At 40.3% G+C, this 15936-nt stretch overlaps 1 protein-coding gene across 1 annotated transcript in view; it reads right to left on the reverse strand.

Annotated features, from left to right (window-relative positions):
- The window catches only part of sema3h (sema domain, immunoglobulin domain (Ig), short basic domain, secreted, (semaphorin) 3H), a 68192-nt gene that overhangs the window by 22607 nt on the left and 29649 nt on the right, over positions 1 to 15936 (reverse strand). The window contains exons 3-8 of the mRNA XM_014970251.2: positions 13957 to 14019; positions 13296 to 13415; positions 11985 to 12078; positions 11080 to 11199; positions 9584 to 9729; positions 8048 to 8162 (exon numbers count right to left, since the gene is read on the reverse strand). Of these exons, the coding sequence (XP_014825737.1) occupies positions 8048 to 8162; positions 9584 to 9729; positions 11080 to 11199; positions 11985 to 12078; positions 13296 to 13415; positions 13957 to 14019 (658 nt within the window). The remainder of the gene's footprint in view (positions 1 to 8047; positions 8163 to 9583; positions 9730 to 11079; positions 11200 to 11984; positions 12079 to 13295; positions 13416 to 13956; positions 14020 to 15936) is intronic.

Consider the following 15936-nt stretch of genomic DNA (forward strand, 5'->3'; position numbering starts at 1 on the left):
TAATATGAGGATGGAGCATTCAGGATGATGTGCTGTGTTAGTTTTTAGCAATTTCCACCAAGGCAAGGAAGTGAAGTTTAGTCTCATCTGACCAAATCACATTCACCCTCATGTTTGCCTTACATACAGAAAGCAGATAAAAGATACTTTAAGTGGAACATTTCCTGTCTAGTTTTCATACTTTGCTTTTTTCTTACTACTGTGCAATGAAAACATGGCTAATGGAAGTCTTGTGTGTTTTAAGCTAATTATGAAAGTTTACCTTATTTCTGTTTTACATCTACTAGAAAAATTCAAAAGAAGAAAACTTGACTTGGTTCTGCCAGACAGATTATTGGTCTTTACATAATTTGGACCATCCTCATCGCAGAGTTCACACAGTACAAAAAAAAAAAAAAGATTCCTCTTCAAACAGCGAAAACATGCCAGGAATGACAAAGTAATAAGATCTAAAGATTTAGAAATATCCACTCTCTGCGTGTAATGAAGTGCTGTGTTTCAAGGATGGGTACGAAGGAAGACCTCACAGCACGTAAAAGTAAATAAACAGAGTTCGGTGTTGAAGAAGTACGGTGTAAAGTTAATAAAAACTTTGGATTATCCCTGTAGGGAAAATCTGAATCCTTGCCTTGAGCTTCAAAGGTACTATCCGACTCCTCCCGCACCTCATTGTGCATTCATCTCCACTTGAAAACGTTGCTCGAGTTTGGAAGACGCAGCTCGACATTTTTCTTTCGACAGAAAATTATAGAAGAAGCCTCAGTTATTTATGGCTTAGCCTCAGAATGAAAGACAAGAAAAGAAAAACAGAAAAATCTCTTTATCATTCGCGGTAAGTTTAACTCAGAACTGATTTAGAGAAGTTCTCCCCTCCATATCTTTAAGCGTCGGATTTATGAAGCTGCACCGGCTTTCACTTCATTAATCTTTCATGGGGGCAGGAGGGGTGAACAAAACCTTTGTCCATCACACGAGATCAGCCAGCGTCTTTCTGTTCAGTCTGATTTGACTTTGTGAAAACTGTAGTGCCGATCTAACCACCTCCATGCTTTCGTTCGTCTCCCTCTGAATCTTCCTCGTCTTTTTCTTTCTGGCTCTCCAACTTTTCATCAGGTGATTATTCCGTGCCCCTTTCCACACCTCGACTTCCCACGATCCCTCAAGGAGGCACTCGCTTTCATTGTCTCTCACTTTCTCTGCCCCTCCCAGCCTTTATCCCTCCATCATGCTATCTCTCTGTTTAGTTCCTCATCCATCTGTCTGTCTGTCTGGCCTATTTTCTCCAGAGGATTGTTCTTGTGTCTTCTTCCCAAAACAAAACACGGCCGTTTCCCCCCTGGAGGAAGATAGTCTTGTCTGGCCCGCAGACCTGCTGCCTCAGCCCCTATCTTCCTCCTCCTCCTCCTGCTCATCCTAATTGTCTGGTCAGAGACCCCCAGGCAAATACCCCTATTCTCCTCATGTCTCCACTCTCCCCGTTCTCAGGCCAGCCACCCTGAATACCAACATCTCGCCGACTCTTCCTCCTCTCAGTCGTCTTCGAGTGAGGACACCGTCTCACAGTAATTCATCAGGATCGGTCCTCCATCTTGTCTTTAACCCGTTCGGTCAGTGGTCCTAACCTATCTGTGCCTCTGTCTCCATCCTTCTTATTGCAAATGAAAACCTGAACAGTGTCAAACCTCAGCTCCTCCTGAGTCAATATTTTGATAACTTTATGCTGCAATTGCAGCTTTAAGTGTCAACCAGCTTGCAGATGTATCTTCTATATTTTTTGCCCATTTGTCTTGGTGAAAGCTGCAGCTCAGTCAGATTTAAAGGGATTTTTCCTCTGGACGGAAACTTTCCCACCAGGGAAAACTTTCCCACATAGATTCCCACCAGGATTTGGGCTCAGACTTTGACTGAGCCATTCTAACACATTACATTTTTATCTAAGCCATTGTAATGTTTAAACCAATTCCAGGTGTCTAACCAGATTCCTTGTATCTGCTGAGTTAAAATCATCAGCACAGGATGATGCTGCCACCACCGACCCCATTTGAGGAGGAGATGCATTTTTAAAATCTTATTCTTTAAAACTTTGTAACACATATAGTGTTGAACTTTACACTGTGACATACTAAAAAGAGTAAAGTGTAGGAAGTGTGGACACTCTGACAAGGCCCTTTCATAATAAAATATATTTTGTTTCAAGTCAGCTGTATCTCTGTAGATTTTCCATTTGCTAGTGAAGCAAAACAGTGGTAATATTGCTACTTTTCATGGAAAATTAAAAAAGAGATGAATCCAGTATATCCCTCATGTCTTCAAATGGTTAAAACAACCATTTATCTTGAGAGGTATAAACTACTGCAGATTAGGACATGAGAAAAAGAAAACATTTTCACCGTATCTAATTAGAAACATCTATATTCACTGTTTGTAAATAAGGCTTCTGCATCATTTGAAAAAGTAAAGGATTTAATTAGGATTTTCTCGGCCTCGATAACGATCTGAAACGAAACGTAAATATGGAAAGAGGTTTGCGACTCCAGACGTAATGACTTATTTGTTTAAATAAAAGATAATTCACATTTCTCAAAAACGAAGGCCTTTTAAAGTCTGTTTCGTATTTAGATGATTACCTTTATCCTTGACATGCCGCATCCAACTCACTGATTACTTTGTGTTTGACATGCTGAACAAAAAGGAAAATGGTGATTCTGATCTCTGGCGGATTGACTGGTGCAGCTCCGATTTAAAGGATCTGAGTTTAATCCAGTCCAGAAGTCTTTAAGTATTACAGGTTTAAAGGAACCAAAACTGCAAAATAACTTATCGAAATAGAGCTTCAGTATAAAACCCATCTAGATGAATGGTGCGTGCTTAAATATCTATAGTGTCATAAAAACCGATGTAAAGAAAACTATCTGGAAAGTTTTATTTTTCAATACAGAACTTTCAAAAGATAATTTGTTAGAATCACTTCATGAAGTTATTTTTTTTTAGGTCAGGTGAAAAACCTCTCATGTTGTAATCCTTTTGTGCATTTGTTAATCTTTTATGTTTGTCATTTTTATATTTACTCTCTCATCTGCACCTCATAAATATAAATCAAAATGCCAGAAGTCAGTTCATCTCAGCTGAGTTTTGCAAACCACAAAAAACTTGCACACAAGAAGTAGGAGAGCGTTACTTTAGCAATTTCCCATTTTGAAGTCTTGCGTAACCTTGAAACACCTGCGACATTGGAGATATTCCCCTGATTTCATTCTTTTTATGTCTTCCTTAGGAAAAACACTTTATTCTGTCTTTTTTCTCTCTCCTGCAGCCATGTCTGTTTCTAGTGCTCCTCCTAATATTCTGTCTGCTGCTCTCTTTATTCCCTCAACTTCTCGTTAACAGCATAAAAGCAATAACACAGCAGTAACGGCTTCTACAGCCCTCATCATCTCCTTTCCTCAGCCTATAACTCTGCTCCATCCCCTCCTCCAGCCTGGCTCTCTTGTCAGGTCAAAGCCCACTTGTTCCCTCCCTGCCCCTGCAGCTAATCTGACTGATGGCTCCACCTCTCTCCCTATCTATTCTTTCTATTTTTCTTTCTTCTCCTGACAAACTGGGGCTCCCTTCAAGCAGTGATGGATTAGACAGGCTCACTGGGGGAGTAGGGAAATTTATTTTCCACTTACAGAACCTGCTTCCATACAACTTGTAGCAAACTGTAATTGCTGATGAGGCAATTAGGTCAAGAAACATTTCCGAGATTCATCTGAAAGGATTTCGAGATTTTTCATTCATTTCATTATTTTCAAACAAGGAGTGAGCTGGATTTTCTTATTATTGTTTTGTTTTTGTTTTTTTTTAAATGTTTTTTCGATGCAGCGTATGATTAAAAAATGACACAACTATTCCAAACATGAATAAGACAGGATTTTAAAAAGAAGGTTTAGTTGAGAAATGTTGCCCATTCAACCCGACACATACAGTTTCAGGTATTTGGAAGTCGGATATCAGAGATATAGGTTTAAAAGTTCAAGAAATGTAATTCTACCAGCTGTATTATTTTCTTCTTTTTTGTCATAAAAGCCCTTCAATCAAAACAAAGTTAATCTAAAACAATCTTTTTATTTTTAAGGACCTTCTGGAGATCAAATCAACAACAAAAAAAGTAGTCATTTTATGAAACAACAAAACTAGGATGGTGAGATGAAGAGTTGGGTTAATTTTCTCTCCACAGTCAAATAAAGTGAAATAATCCCTTAAGTTGATCAGTCATAGCCGAGGCTCGTAGTTCACTTTATCTGACTGTAGTGATTCATTCAATAAAAATCATTTTGTTCTCTCTCTGAAAAGCTTTTTCCACATCGTGGTCCAGTGGCCGTCTTCAGTTTCTCTAAGAGATCAATAATGGCGACACCTTCACAGTTTGGTCAACCACATTGCTTCAAGCAATAATTAAAAAGTCAGCCATTTGTTTAATAGGCATACCTGACTCTGATTTGAAACTGCTTTGAAGCATATGAACATAAATAATCAGGGAATAATCTGGATTTTGGATAAATCATGAAAAGAAACACTTTATATTTTAGGTTGGGGATTTTTGTTACTCAGTTGGAGAATCATTTGTTTAAAAAAGACAAAAAAATGACTGTTTTTTTGTTTTTGTTTTCTTGTTGTTTTTTTACAAAAAATTTAATTTCTTTTTATATTATTCATAACTTTTCTTCTTATGAAGACGATCTGGAGGTGAAGATCTCTGGTTTAATTTTGGGTCAGATGGCTGAAAGTCAGACACAATACGGTTTTCCAGCCCAAACAAACATTAAAATTGATTTTGGTCTGGATGTAAATCTTTCTGGCATGGCACCGACCTCAACCTAAATGTAACATTTGGTCAAATATCCAGTCATTATGACAGCAGGACCCTGATGATGGCTTTAAAAAGAAGAATCCAAAAGAATATTTTGCTTTACACTAAAGGAAAAACTGTTAAAAACAATTAAAAGTCTTTATGGTAAGTGGATGTATATTTCTCTACTCTTATATAAAAAAAAACTAAGAAAATCATTTTTTTTTTTAGGTCAGTGATGTCTGCGGTTTCGTTTTGTGGGTGTAGTTTCTAAAAAAAAACATTTAAATGCAGAGGGTTCGACGTATTTTGTTATTTTGAACAAAGAAAAATATTTAGATGTTTTTCTTCCTTATTCTAATTTAAAACCATTGGAAAATTACAAACAGACGCCTGCTTTCTCCTAATTGTCATTAAGAGACAATTAGTTGTTCCAAACTGTTCCAGGCTCCTTCCCAGTTTCTGCAACGGTTATGGGCTTTGTTTTTTTGTTTAGGACATGACTAAACTTTTTACACCCAGACAAAAACAGACGAGAAAAAAATAACTGGAAGTATTTTATTGTCTCTACTGGCAGACCGCAGAAGCTCGTCTGTCTCCAGCGCCAAAATCTCCCCGCATTGTTCTCCTCGACAGGCAGCAACCACAACAACAAGGACAGCGGCAGAGACCCACTGAGAATCCTTTCCTGTGAGATAGACTCGCATCTGAGCTGCATGACCTTCCTCTCCGCTGGTGCTTGACTAACTACGGTTCAGCGGGGCTCGACTTGTTTCACGCTGGCGGCATCCACAACAACGAGAAGCCCACAGATTGAAAGTGAGACATGCGAGCGTGAACAAAGTCGCTCCAACAACAGAAGCAAAAACAACAGAACAATGAAGTCCAAGCAAAACCGTCTGGCGAATCGAGCCGTGAGGTGATCGCAGACCAGATGCTTTGTTCGAAACGAAACTCAGTGGGAAGTGTTGCATAACATCGAGTATGTGAGTCAACAACCTAAGACAAATGGTAACGAAGAGTAGAGGCAGATTTCTATTCTTATTTGTTACCAATAAAAGCTAGACACAAATTTTTGATCTAAATGACTTGATTGGCATTGCTGATCAAGCTGTTATTACCAATCTTTTCATTTTTTTTTTTTGTGAAAGGAGTGACCATTACTGAACAAAATCTGAATTGTAAACTTCTCAAAACGAGTATTTGCTGCTCTAACGGACCTCATTGACCTGATTAACCAGTTTTGTGAGACTTGTCAGTGAACACCTGACCAGTGAGCCAGTAGGTGGCAGTAATTCAGCTTTAACTTTCCTGCTAACATGAAGAAAAAGAAGAAGACTGTTGGCGTGTTTCTTCTGACCTTGTTGGCTCCTCAGGTTTGATGCTTTGGTTCTGTAGCATTATAATGATTTGTGGTTCTGTAGCTGTGAATTTTGCTTGCTTTGCCTGCAGTGAGTAATGGGGAATTGTTTTTCTTTTACGTTCCCTTGCAAAAGTTTTATATTATCTGGACAAAGCTGTGCATTTTGTAAGAGAAGCAAGCATGTCAGCATTCATACAGTTCCTGTTCTGTCTGTTTTAACTCAGCAATATTATTCACTAGTGGGGATATTTCTGGGAATGACTTTTGGTTTATTTTTAACATTATTATGAGTCTTTTGGCCAAATGGACATTGGGATCTGGTTGGTGAATCCTGAAGGTGTCTCTCCCCCAACGTCAGATCTTCACCCAGGGAGCCTGAAAACCGTTATTGAGGTTGACGTTGTGGAATAGCTGACAAAACTTATTTTTTAAATGTAAAGGTCTTTTACAATATTTCTTCCACTTCAAAATTATGCACCATTTTGTGCTGGTCAACTACATCAAATCCAAATTAAATCTTTGAAGTTTTTTTGTTGCAATATAGCAAAAACGTGAACACGTTTAACACATCTGCAAGGCACCGAATGTGAGCCCCTCGGAGCAGCGGAGGCTTATGGGACTTGTAGTGTTTCCGTTTGACAGAGCATGGCATAAACACAACACAGGCAGCATTCTTAAGCCAATGTGTAAATCCTCACGAAGTGGGACTTGTGGTTTATGTGTTTGTGTGCATGTGTTGCTGAAGTGTATTCATAAACAAATTCATATGGAGTCTTATCAGATACGTAGAACATGGCCACAGGCACGAGGGACGGAAATGTTTATGCCTCTGACAAGTCCGAACGGTTTTGGTGTACACAGACGAGCCGAGGCCTGCGCATGTGTGGTGGCACCTAAAATCGAGCTTTACCTTCAATAAGTGTGCTTTCAAGTGCTTCCTAATTTCCCATGTGTGTTTGTTTAAGTCCTGGGCTACATGAAAGAGCATGTGATTTAGTGTTCATGAGTTAAGGTACTGCATAAACAAACTAATTCACTGTGCGGGTCTCTCTGTTTACTCTAAAATCCCTCTGTTTACACGACCAGCTGAGATAAGAGTGTAGCTCAAACTCACTGCGTGCCCGCCTGCTTTTTTTTTTTTTTATTCACTCGGTTCTCCAAGAGCTCAGAAGAAAAGGTATTGTGGGGGTTGAGTGACTGCAGATGCATGCTGGTCCGTAACCTGCAGGTCAATGCAAGCATCCACGCTACATTTAATTCTTTATTGTACAAGCCTAATCTTTTGCACTGCTGTAAACTGTGAGGCTTATGCCCTGTTGCACATATTTCTTTCAGAGTTGATGTTTTTGTCCGCTCACCATTAAAACGACAAAAGCCCCGGCAGCCCGATGGGGAAAGGCAGCGGCCTCCTAAGCCAGGGGTCTGTCCATCAAGGGAATCCTTGATAATGAATAAAGTCTGAGGATCTCTATGTGAGGCCAGTTACCGTGGCAACCATGGGTGAAGGCACAGGTGACCAGCCATTTTGTTGGTAGCGGTAACAGTCTGGCTATGCAGACGTACAGCAGGCCAAGGAGGCCGTCAAGCCCCTTTAGGTTTCCTCGGTGTGTGAAATCTCTTCGAAAACACCAACGGTATGAACACACACACACACACACACGCGCACACACACACCCACACACACACGCACACACACCCACACACACACGCACACATGCATGCAGACTGGCTGAATTTCTTAGCTCAATTCCTGTTTTATGAAGCATTCAGTGGCAGAGGTCCAGCTGTTGTTGTAACTCTCGCAGCTAAAGTCTGATTGCGTGTGTAATGTGTTTGCCATTTGCTTTACTCACGCAGCTGGTCGAAATGTGTCTGCAGGCCGTCTGGTCCTGGAACCGAACACACCATCCGGGCCTTCTGGAAGGTGCTCCACTTGTTCACTAAACTCCTCTGACCTCCGATGTCGTTCTGCAACACAATTTAAAAAGACTTAATATGTTCATGTAAACCTCAAGCTGACAATACGACACATTTATAAGGGTTATGGACGCGTATTTGTGCAGAAATACAAAGAAATGAAGGACTTCTTCCTCACACAGGTTCTAGCTGCTTCACATTACATATACTCTACTGCGCAAAAGTTTTGAGTTATTGTCTGTTTATGTTATGGTTTCTAAGGAGCCACAAGCTGCACCCTTGCCGTCTTTCAATGTTGTTTTGATCAATAACTTTCTAGGCTTTCGGAAATTCTGACAGGTTTTGTTCACTTATTTTCGGTCCACGATTTAAGCATTTTTTAGAAATTCGTTTTGTCATTTTTATTGTTCAACCTGGAAATTATTAAACTTTATTCAACAATTAAAATGCTCCTAAGCAATAAATCAGATTTAGAGTTTTAATCCCACTGAATGTCGATCTTTTGAATATATGTACGCAGATATATATCAACTTAACCTTTCAATACTATTCCAATTTATGGAATGGGTCTGTAAAAGAATTCACATTGAAATTGATATCGGCAGTCTGTCGCAGAGAAATTACTTTGACATTTTATTGTTGGGTTTTCCAATTGCAGAAGAGCTTTTCGCTGAAAACCAAAAGCCGCACGCATCTGTCGATTGGATAAAAGCTGATGCTTCTCTCGGGACTTTTCTTCCCGTTTCTTTAAAGACACGACATAAAGACATTTCAGCCACTGTTAATTTCCAGGTCTCCACGCTCCTTTTGTCTTGTACTTTTCCACATTTCTTGTTTTTATAGGCACACACTGCACAATATGCTGTCATGATCAAGTGCAAGAAATGAACCGAAAATAAGTAAAGCCCAAAAGAGACCAAAGAAACTTTTAAAAGACCCTGAGAAAGCCTTAAATACAATTGGTCCATATCCTTTTAATCGTTTAAAGAGGGTCTTGCTGCTTGGAGGTTTAACACATTAAAAGCATTTTAAATTAATGGTAAATACCAATTAACGGATATTCATTCTGACATAATTTCTGTGGAAGTCCCAGATAATTAGACCCACTGCAGTATTACAATACTGGCAGCTGAATATAAAAACCTACAACCAACTTATTAGTAGTTTATTCCCCAAGAAACATGTGAACATTTAAAGTTTTATAGACCAAACGAGCTTTAACATTCAAGCAAATAAAAAAACTGTTTAAGAATGGTCAGTATTAACGAGACTCTGTATAAACAACCGTCAAACATGCCAACGGGGACATTCGGTTGGACACAGAGTTGGTGACTTCAGCACACACCCCAGCCTGTGCAGACCCACTAACCTGCACGTATGCACTGGCAGGAAAATACCTCTGCCAAAACATCACGCAGACCACCTCCGGTCTGATCTGTGCTCCATCTCTGCTCACCGGACACACATCGTACCTTGCAAACTCGTGCCACTCTGGAGTAGAGAACCTTCCCGGCCGCCCCCTCTGCCTCCTGGGCACGCTCAGTGAAGAACACGTAAACTTTATCATCCTCTGGGTTATCAGTTTCAGACAGTGGCGCTACCCGCACAAACTGGGCATCTGGAGACACACACACACACACGCACGCACGCACACACACACACACACACACACACGCACACACACACACACACACACAGAGAAAGATAGCTAAATTACAGCAAATCAACTGTGGAGCAGCACAACTTCGCTGACGTCACATTTTCAATTGTGTAACTGAATATGGGAGAATGACAGCAGAGAGACGATGAAGGTGGAAGTGAGTTTACAGAGAGGAGAGGTGATTGGTGGTTATCGGCAGCAGACATCAGCGTACTGGTCTGATAAAACACCGACCGGGTGAGCAGGATGATTGTAGAGATGCTGATTTGGATCATGTGATATTACATTTACCTTTTTGTTTACCTTCAATATTTATTTTTTCAAAATGAGACAAAATGAGGCAGTTGTTAGTGGGTTATAATTCAATAAACATTGAGTAAATTCAAACAAGCTGCTGGAGAACAATTAACTTATCCCTAGTGGTGTCGCTGTAGAAGTTAAAGCAAATCAGTTTCTTTTGGCAGCTAATTGCATTTTATCAAACTGACATTTTTAAGTAAATGGTTTGTGGTTTTGCTGAAACTGTTCCCCCCCCCACCCCCTCTGTTTTGATATTCACAAATGTGCCAGCAAAGCGCCGACATGTTCTGACACGACTGCAGCGTTGGCTGCCTGCTTCTGTAATCAGAAGAAGCTTAACTTGTGTTTTCTGCAGGTATAAACTGAACATGCACACAACAGTAAAGCAATCGACAAATGTGGACAAAGAAAAAAAATTCAACTTGAACTACATCTGAAAATCTTGTATCTTGGCTTTGTCAAAAAAAAAAAAAAAACATCACCAACTCTCTCAACTGACTCCCAGAAAGGAAACGTCGGATCCACAGGAAGATAAAAGGAAGGTTTAAGGAATAACAAGCTAAGTAGATGTCGGCTTTTATGACAGGATCCAATCATCGTTATTGGTTCATATCCCAGTCGGTCCAACTTTTACTGCCTTCTCAGATTAGAAAAGCATCAAAATAGTAGACATTTAATGTTTTTTCAACTAATTAGAACCACAGAAGGAATCACATTAGTATTTCATTAAATTCTGCTCATGTCTTCATAATACTGCACTGTCTAAATGTTTATATTAATCTGTTGCAATGTATTATGCAGGTCTGAAGCTTGTAAACAGAGTTCATGCAAAGCATCATCAATTACAGAAAGGTGGATTGGATCAGGCGTTAGAAAAAAATTTGACTTTTACATATTTTGTACTATAATTCCACTGATAATTAAACAAAATTATCAATAACCTTGTTAAGGTTTTTTTTTTAGCACTTGCTTGAGTTTCTCAAACGTGTTTCCAGTTGTGGGACTCACCCTGCAGCCAGGTGGAGTCGTACTGCTCTGTACGGATGACGTGTCGCCTGCCGAGGCTACGAAAGAAAGCCGAGTCTCGACTCATGAAGTCCGAAGTGATGCCGGCGTATAACTCTCCATCTAAACAGTAAAACCAGTGATCACATCCTTATTCAACGCTGTTAAAATGAGACACATGCTCAGAGTTAGCATGATTCTCTCATTCACACATTGAATTTCTTCCTTAGATGGACTTACTGTAAAAATCAATGTACCCAACAGACTACAGATCTTTACAACATATACGACGGGAAAGCTTTGAAAACAAAAACATCCAAAACACAGTCAGAGGCATGCGTTTGCAGACAACACTGCCACTGCCCACCCACATGCTGTCTGGCTGCTTTTCTCAGGTTAAATGACCAATTCAGCATCGAATGCTTTTAGCAAGCTTCATAAAGCCTTAAAATAATCCGACATATTTGTCATCAACACCTACCCAAAACCGTCAGTCACGTTGCATCAAGTGCATGCCGCGAAGTGGGGACATGATATGTGATTCTCACTATATGATCTTCAGAGACAGAAGGTTTTACTGTGTGACGGTGTTGACAGAGAAATGTAAAGATGTAAAATGTATATAATGATCTCACCTCTTTTATTTAAAGCAAGCAACAATTAGACTAACTTAAAAATATTGCTGGACTCGGTTTTTCTTAAAAGTGTCCTTCTGCTAACTTTTAGTATGCAGCAGCATGTGGGTCAGTGTTGCAATTGTTTGGCTGGAAAGAACTTGATCGTCGTAACATATCCCTGACTTAAAAAAAAAAAACTTCAAACCGTAGGCGGAAAATTAAAACTACACCTTGTTTTACACTGATAACTCTAACCAGCATTTAATTACATTGAAGAATAATTAATATTACCAACAACCGCAGAAGCTGTTTTCTGGAACGGGTCGTAGGGGCATTTCCCTTTCCCACACTCTGTCTGGCTGTAGGAGAGAGTTTGGTACTCTGCCTTAAAAAGAAAAACCACACAGTCGAGATTAAACGAGCAAATCTGCTGAAACAGACACGAGTTTTGTTAGGCATATTAAAATAAGTACATTGTAAAATATCAAAATAATCCTATTCACTGAGGCGATGAGCTCTAAGAAGGTTTGAGCCAGCTCATCACACATGGCTGCCACACACACACACACACACACACACAGAGAGAGAGAGAGAGAGAGAGCAGCTAACTGAGGCTAATCAGGCTAAGTGCAGGGAATCTACAATGTGTGAAGTCCAGACTTAAACCGGCCAGTACCACCGGCTCCTCTAAGAGCCGTGTCCGCTCTGATCTCACAAGGCCTTTCATGGGATTAGCTGCTTTCTGACACACATATATACTGCAAGACACACAAACAACAATCAGCACTCTACTAAAGGATTGCACCCAGACATGTGTATAAAAAAACCGGTCGGAGACCAATCCCCAAAGTGTCCCAGAAATTCTTGTGTTTTAAGTGAATATTATGTGTGGGTGCATATTGGAAAACAAACCACATGTACACACCCGTCTTCTAGATGTGCTTTACTCTGTATTTGACATTTAAATGTCAACCAAGTCTCAGGTGTCTGGTGAGCTGCACAATGTTGCCACATATTAAGGACAGATGACATTAGGCAAACCCTCACAGGTCATGTGGGCATGGGGGAAGACACCACATCTGATATTTCAGCAGTTCAGGGGGCTCCGTGTGGGGGACGGGAGCCCGATCACACAGGGAAGATGGAGGCTAGGACGAAACTACGAAAATACCTGCAGATACATTTAACTCTAGTCCTTTCTCTTCATAAATATACATCAGTAAGGAAGGTTCTCCAGAGGCATTCAGACTTTATGAACCTTTTTCACATTTTGTCATCTTCAGTAACAAAATGTGTTTTTTTTATTTACCCAAAAAAAAAAAAAAAAACTTGGATCAAACCTATAAGCCATAATTAAATGTGCTCTCAATTACTTACATAAGTGTGTCATTAAAGTGTGTGAATATCAGTGTGAGATATTGGGAAAAAAAGATATATTAGGCACAGATATATCTCATTTCTAAGAAGCACATTGATTATGTCCTAAGTCATATAAGTATAAGTCCGAGTTTATATGCAATTTTACTTTGATTGTGTGTGTGTGTGTGTGTGCGTGTGCGTGCGTGTGTGTGTGTGTGCGTGTGTGTGTGTGTGCAGTTTTACCTGGTGGAAGATGCTGGTAGCTATGAAAGCACAGCGGGGATTGAAGGCCCCGGTGCCACACACGTACAGATGCGTCTGATTAAAAGGCTGCAGAACTCGCAGGAAGTTCGCGCACTCCAGCTGTCCAGAGACACAGATGCACACAGCAGCTCACCACAATGCAACAACCTGCAGTGTTTCGTATTGGAGTGTTCAGCAACAGCAGAATAATTCATTTATTTCAATCGTAGTCTGTGGTTCTAAATGTGTTGGCTTGTTTCTTCCTGAATCTTGATTCCCCTACCAGCGTCAGAGTGTTGTTTGTTTACAGTTCCTTAAATGAATCGGATTCAATCAGCTTCAGTTCCGCAGCAGATTGTAATCTATTGCGCAACTGTTTCGGGGTTATTGTTGCAGAACATTTCAGGCAGGTCTCGTTGGGTAGTATCGCATTGCAGTGAGCAGCAAAAATTAAAAAAAAAAAAAAAAAAGAAAAATGATACAGCCTGATCTGTCAGGCAGGAGATTTTAATCTGTGCAACATTGTGACTGAAATCACGTTCTGAGATGAGCCGAATGATGGTTTACCTATGTAAAACATGGAAGCTCCTGTTTTAAAAGTTGCTGTTGTTATTCAGTCACATGTGTTTGTGCTGGAATCAGTGAGTGTGTCTTGAATCACCTCTGAATCCTTCCCAGCCATGAGACATTCTTGGACCCGGTCCGGACTGCCTGGCCAGAACAGCTACAGGGGAAGAAAGACAGAGAGAGGAGGGAACGAAGGAGGGAAGAAACAAGAACAAACAGAGAGAGAGAGAGAGACATTTAAAAAATCTTTTTCCTGTTCAATTTTGCGTTCCTGCTCGTGCTACGTTTCTGATTAACAGCTATTGGGAGCAGCAGGTGCTCTGACGGTCAGCCAGGAAGGGAGAGCCAATAGCACATGACTAATCTGGATGAAATAAGCAGAGCAACAGCTTCAGGGAGGAGAAAAATAAAAACCAACTGGCAGCATTGATGAGTCCTGATAATGGGCCAAACTGTCAGGGCAGCAGGGATCGTGACAGCATGACTAATTCACAATTTGACTGCACCTGCAGGAGGAGTTGGACTGCTTTTTATCGAGCGGCATGCACTGAGAAGTGCCCAACAGCAGAAATAAAGAAAGAAAGAAATAGACATGAACATTTAAAGGAGAGAATGTGGACTTCTGGGAAATATATTTTATTAAACAAACTATTGAAGACGCAGCGTGTTCCTGCCCACCTTTTGGGATATTTCTCTCCCAGCTCTGCACATCTAAAAACTTATCTGCACTGCAACTGTAGCACATAAATAAGCTTTAATAAAAGATCATGCAATTCACTAATTTGCAGAGTGGATGACTAACAGTTGTCCTGTGAACAGATTCTCACGCCTGAGCTGAGGATCTTTGCAGCTCCACCAGATTTACCGTGGACCTGTAGGTGGGTTGTAATATTGACCAGATTGTTAAATTAGGTTAAATAAGTTCAACTCTGTTTTGAACTTTTCAACAACTCTCTCCTGACCCGTCTGCTGTTCCTCGTGTCCATGGCGCTGTTTGTTCATTAACGTTCTCCAATGAGCCTCAGCGGTCTTCTGGGCCATTATGGATAAAGGGGCCGTAATGCAAATGTCTGCAACTATTTTCCAAATTGTTTGTGAAAAAAGAAAATCTTAAAAGGAGAATTATTTTCCAGCAATACACAATTAGGCACTATTTTGTGTTAGTCTGTCATAAAATTGTAATGAAATGTATTGAACCATGTGGTTTTCATTTCATAGGACGTTATAAAGTTTAACGGCAGAGTCAGTGTTCCACATCTAATGGAGGTGATTCAGTTTCAGGGTTCATATTTAGGGTGACGAGAGACAACGAAAGGCCCTACCCGACTTGGTTGCTCTGACTCTGTTAAAGTGTGTGTGTGTGTGTGCGTGTGTGTGTGTGTGTGTTTTGAATGGTGGGGGGGCTGGAAGGATGAGCTCACTCTAGGTTCAGGTAAGATCATCTTCCATGAAACGTGTACTGGAACAATAGAAATGTTTGACTTCACTAATAAAGCAATCAGACACCGCCCAACATAATCACATTAAAACATCACTGTTTTTTTCCACATAAACTAAATAAAAATAAATTTTAAAAACCCAGGATGGGTCCAACCCCACCCCCTGACTCTTTTCGATGACATCAAAACTGAGAGGAAATAACTGAGCTCTTGATAATGTGCAAGCAAGAGAGAAATAGAGGCTCCAATGGCAGTGACATGACTAATCTAACTATTTCCCTGACTCAGTCATTCCCTCAGAGACCAGAGTCGTGAGGCTGAGATAGAAGCGATATGACCATGAAAACTGCTAAAGCTGCTCTGAAAAAGTACAAGGAGCAAACAGTTTCTCAGAAAAATCACAATCCTTCAACCTCCAAGATCTATAAATGGTAATGAATACTTTAAAAGGTGCATGATCTGGCACTTATTAATTGGTGGTCCAAGCAGAAAGTCACCACTCTGTGGAAAAAAAACAAAAACAAAATAGTGACACAGTCAAATAAAGCCATTACTGAAAATACTGCTGGTTTTAGGAAACAATTTTAGAATGTCCCGTAATCGTTCCCCGATGCAGTCATCCCCGCAGAGCCCGC

The sequence above is a fragment of the Poecilia mexicana genome, unplaced genomic scaffold, assembly GCF_051168715.1.
Source record: "Poecilia mexicana isolate PSO_F unplaced genomic scaffold, ASM5116871v1 scaffold_7, whole genome shotgun sequence".
NCBI classification, from domain to species: domain Eukaryota; kingdom Metazoa; phylum Chordata; class Actinopteri; order Cyprinodontiformes; family Poeciliidae; genus Poecilia; species Poecilia mexicana.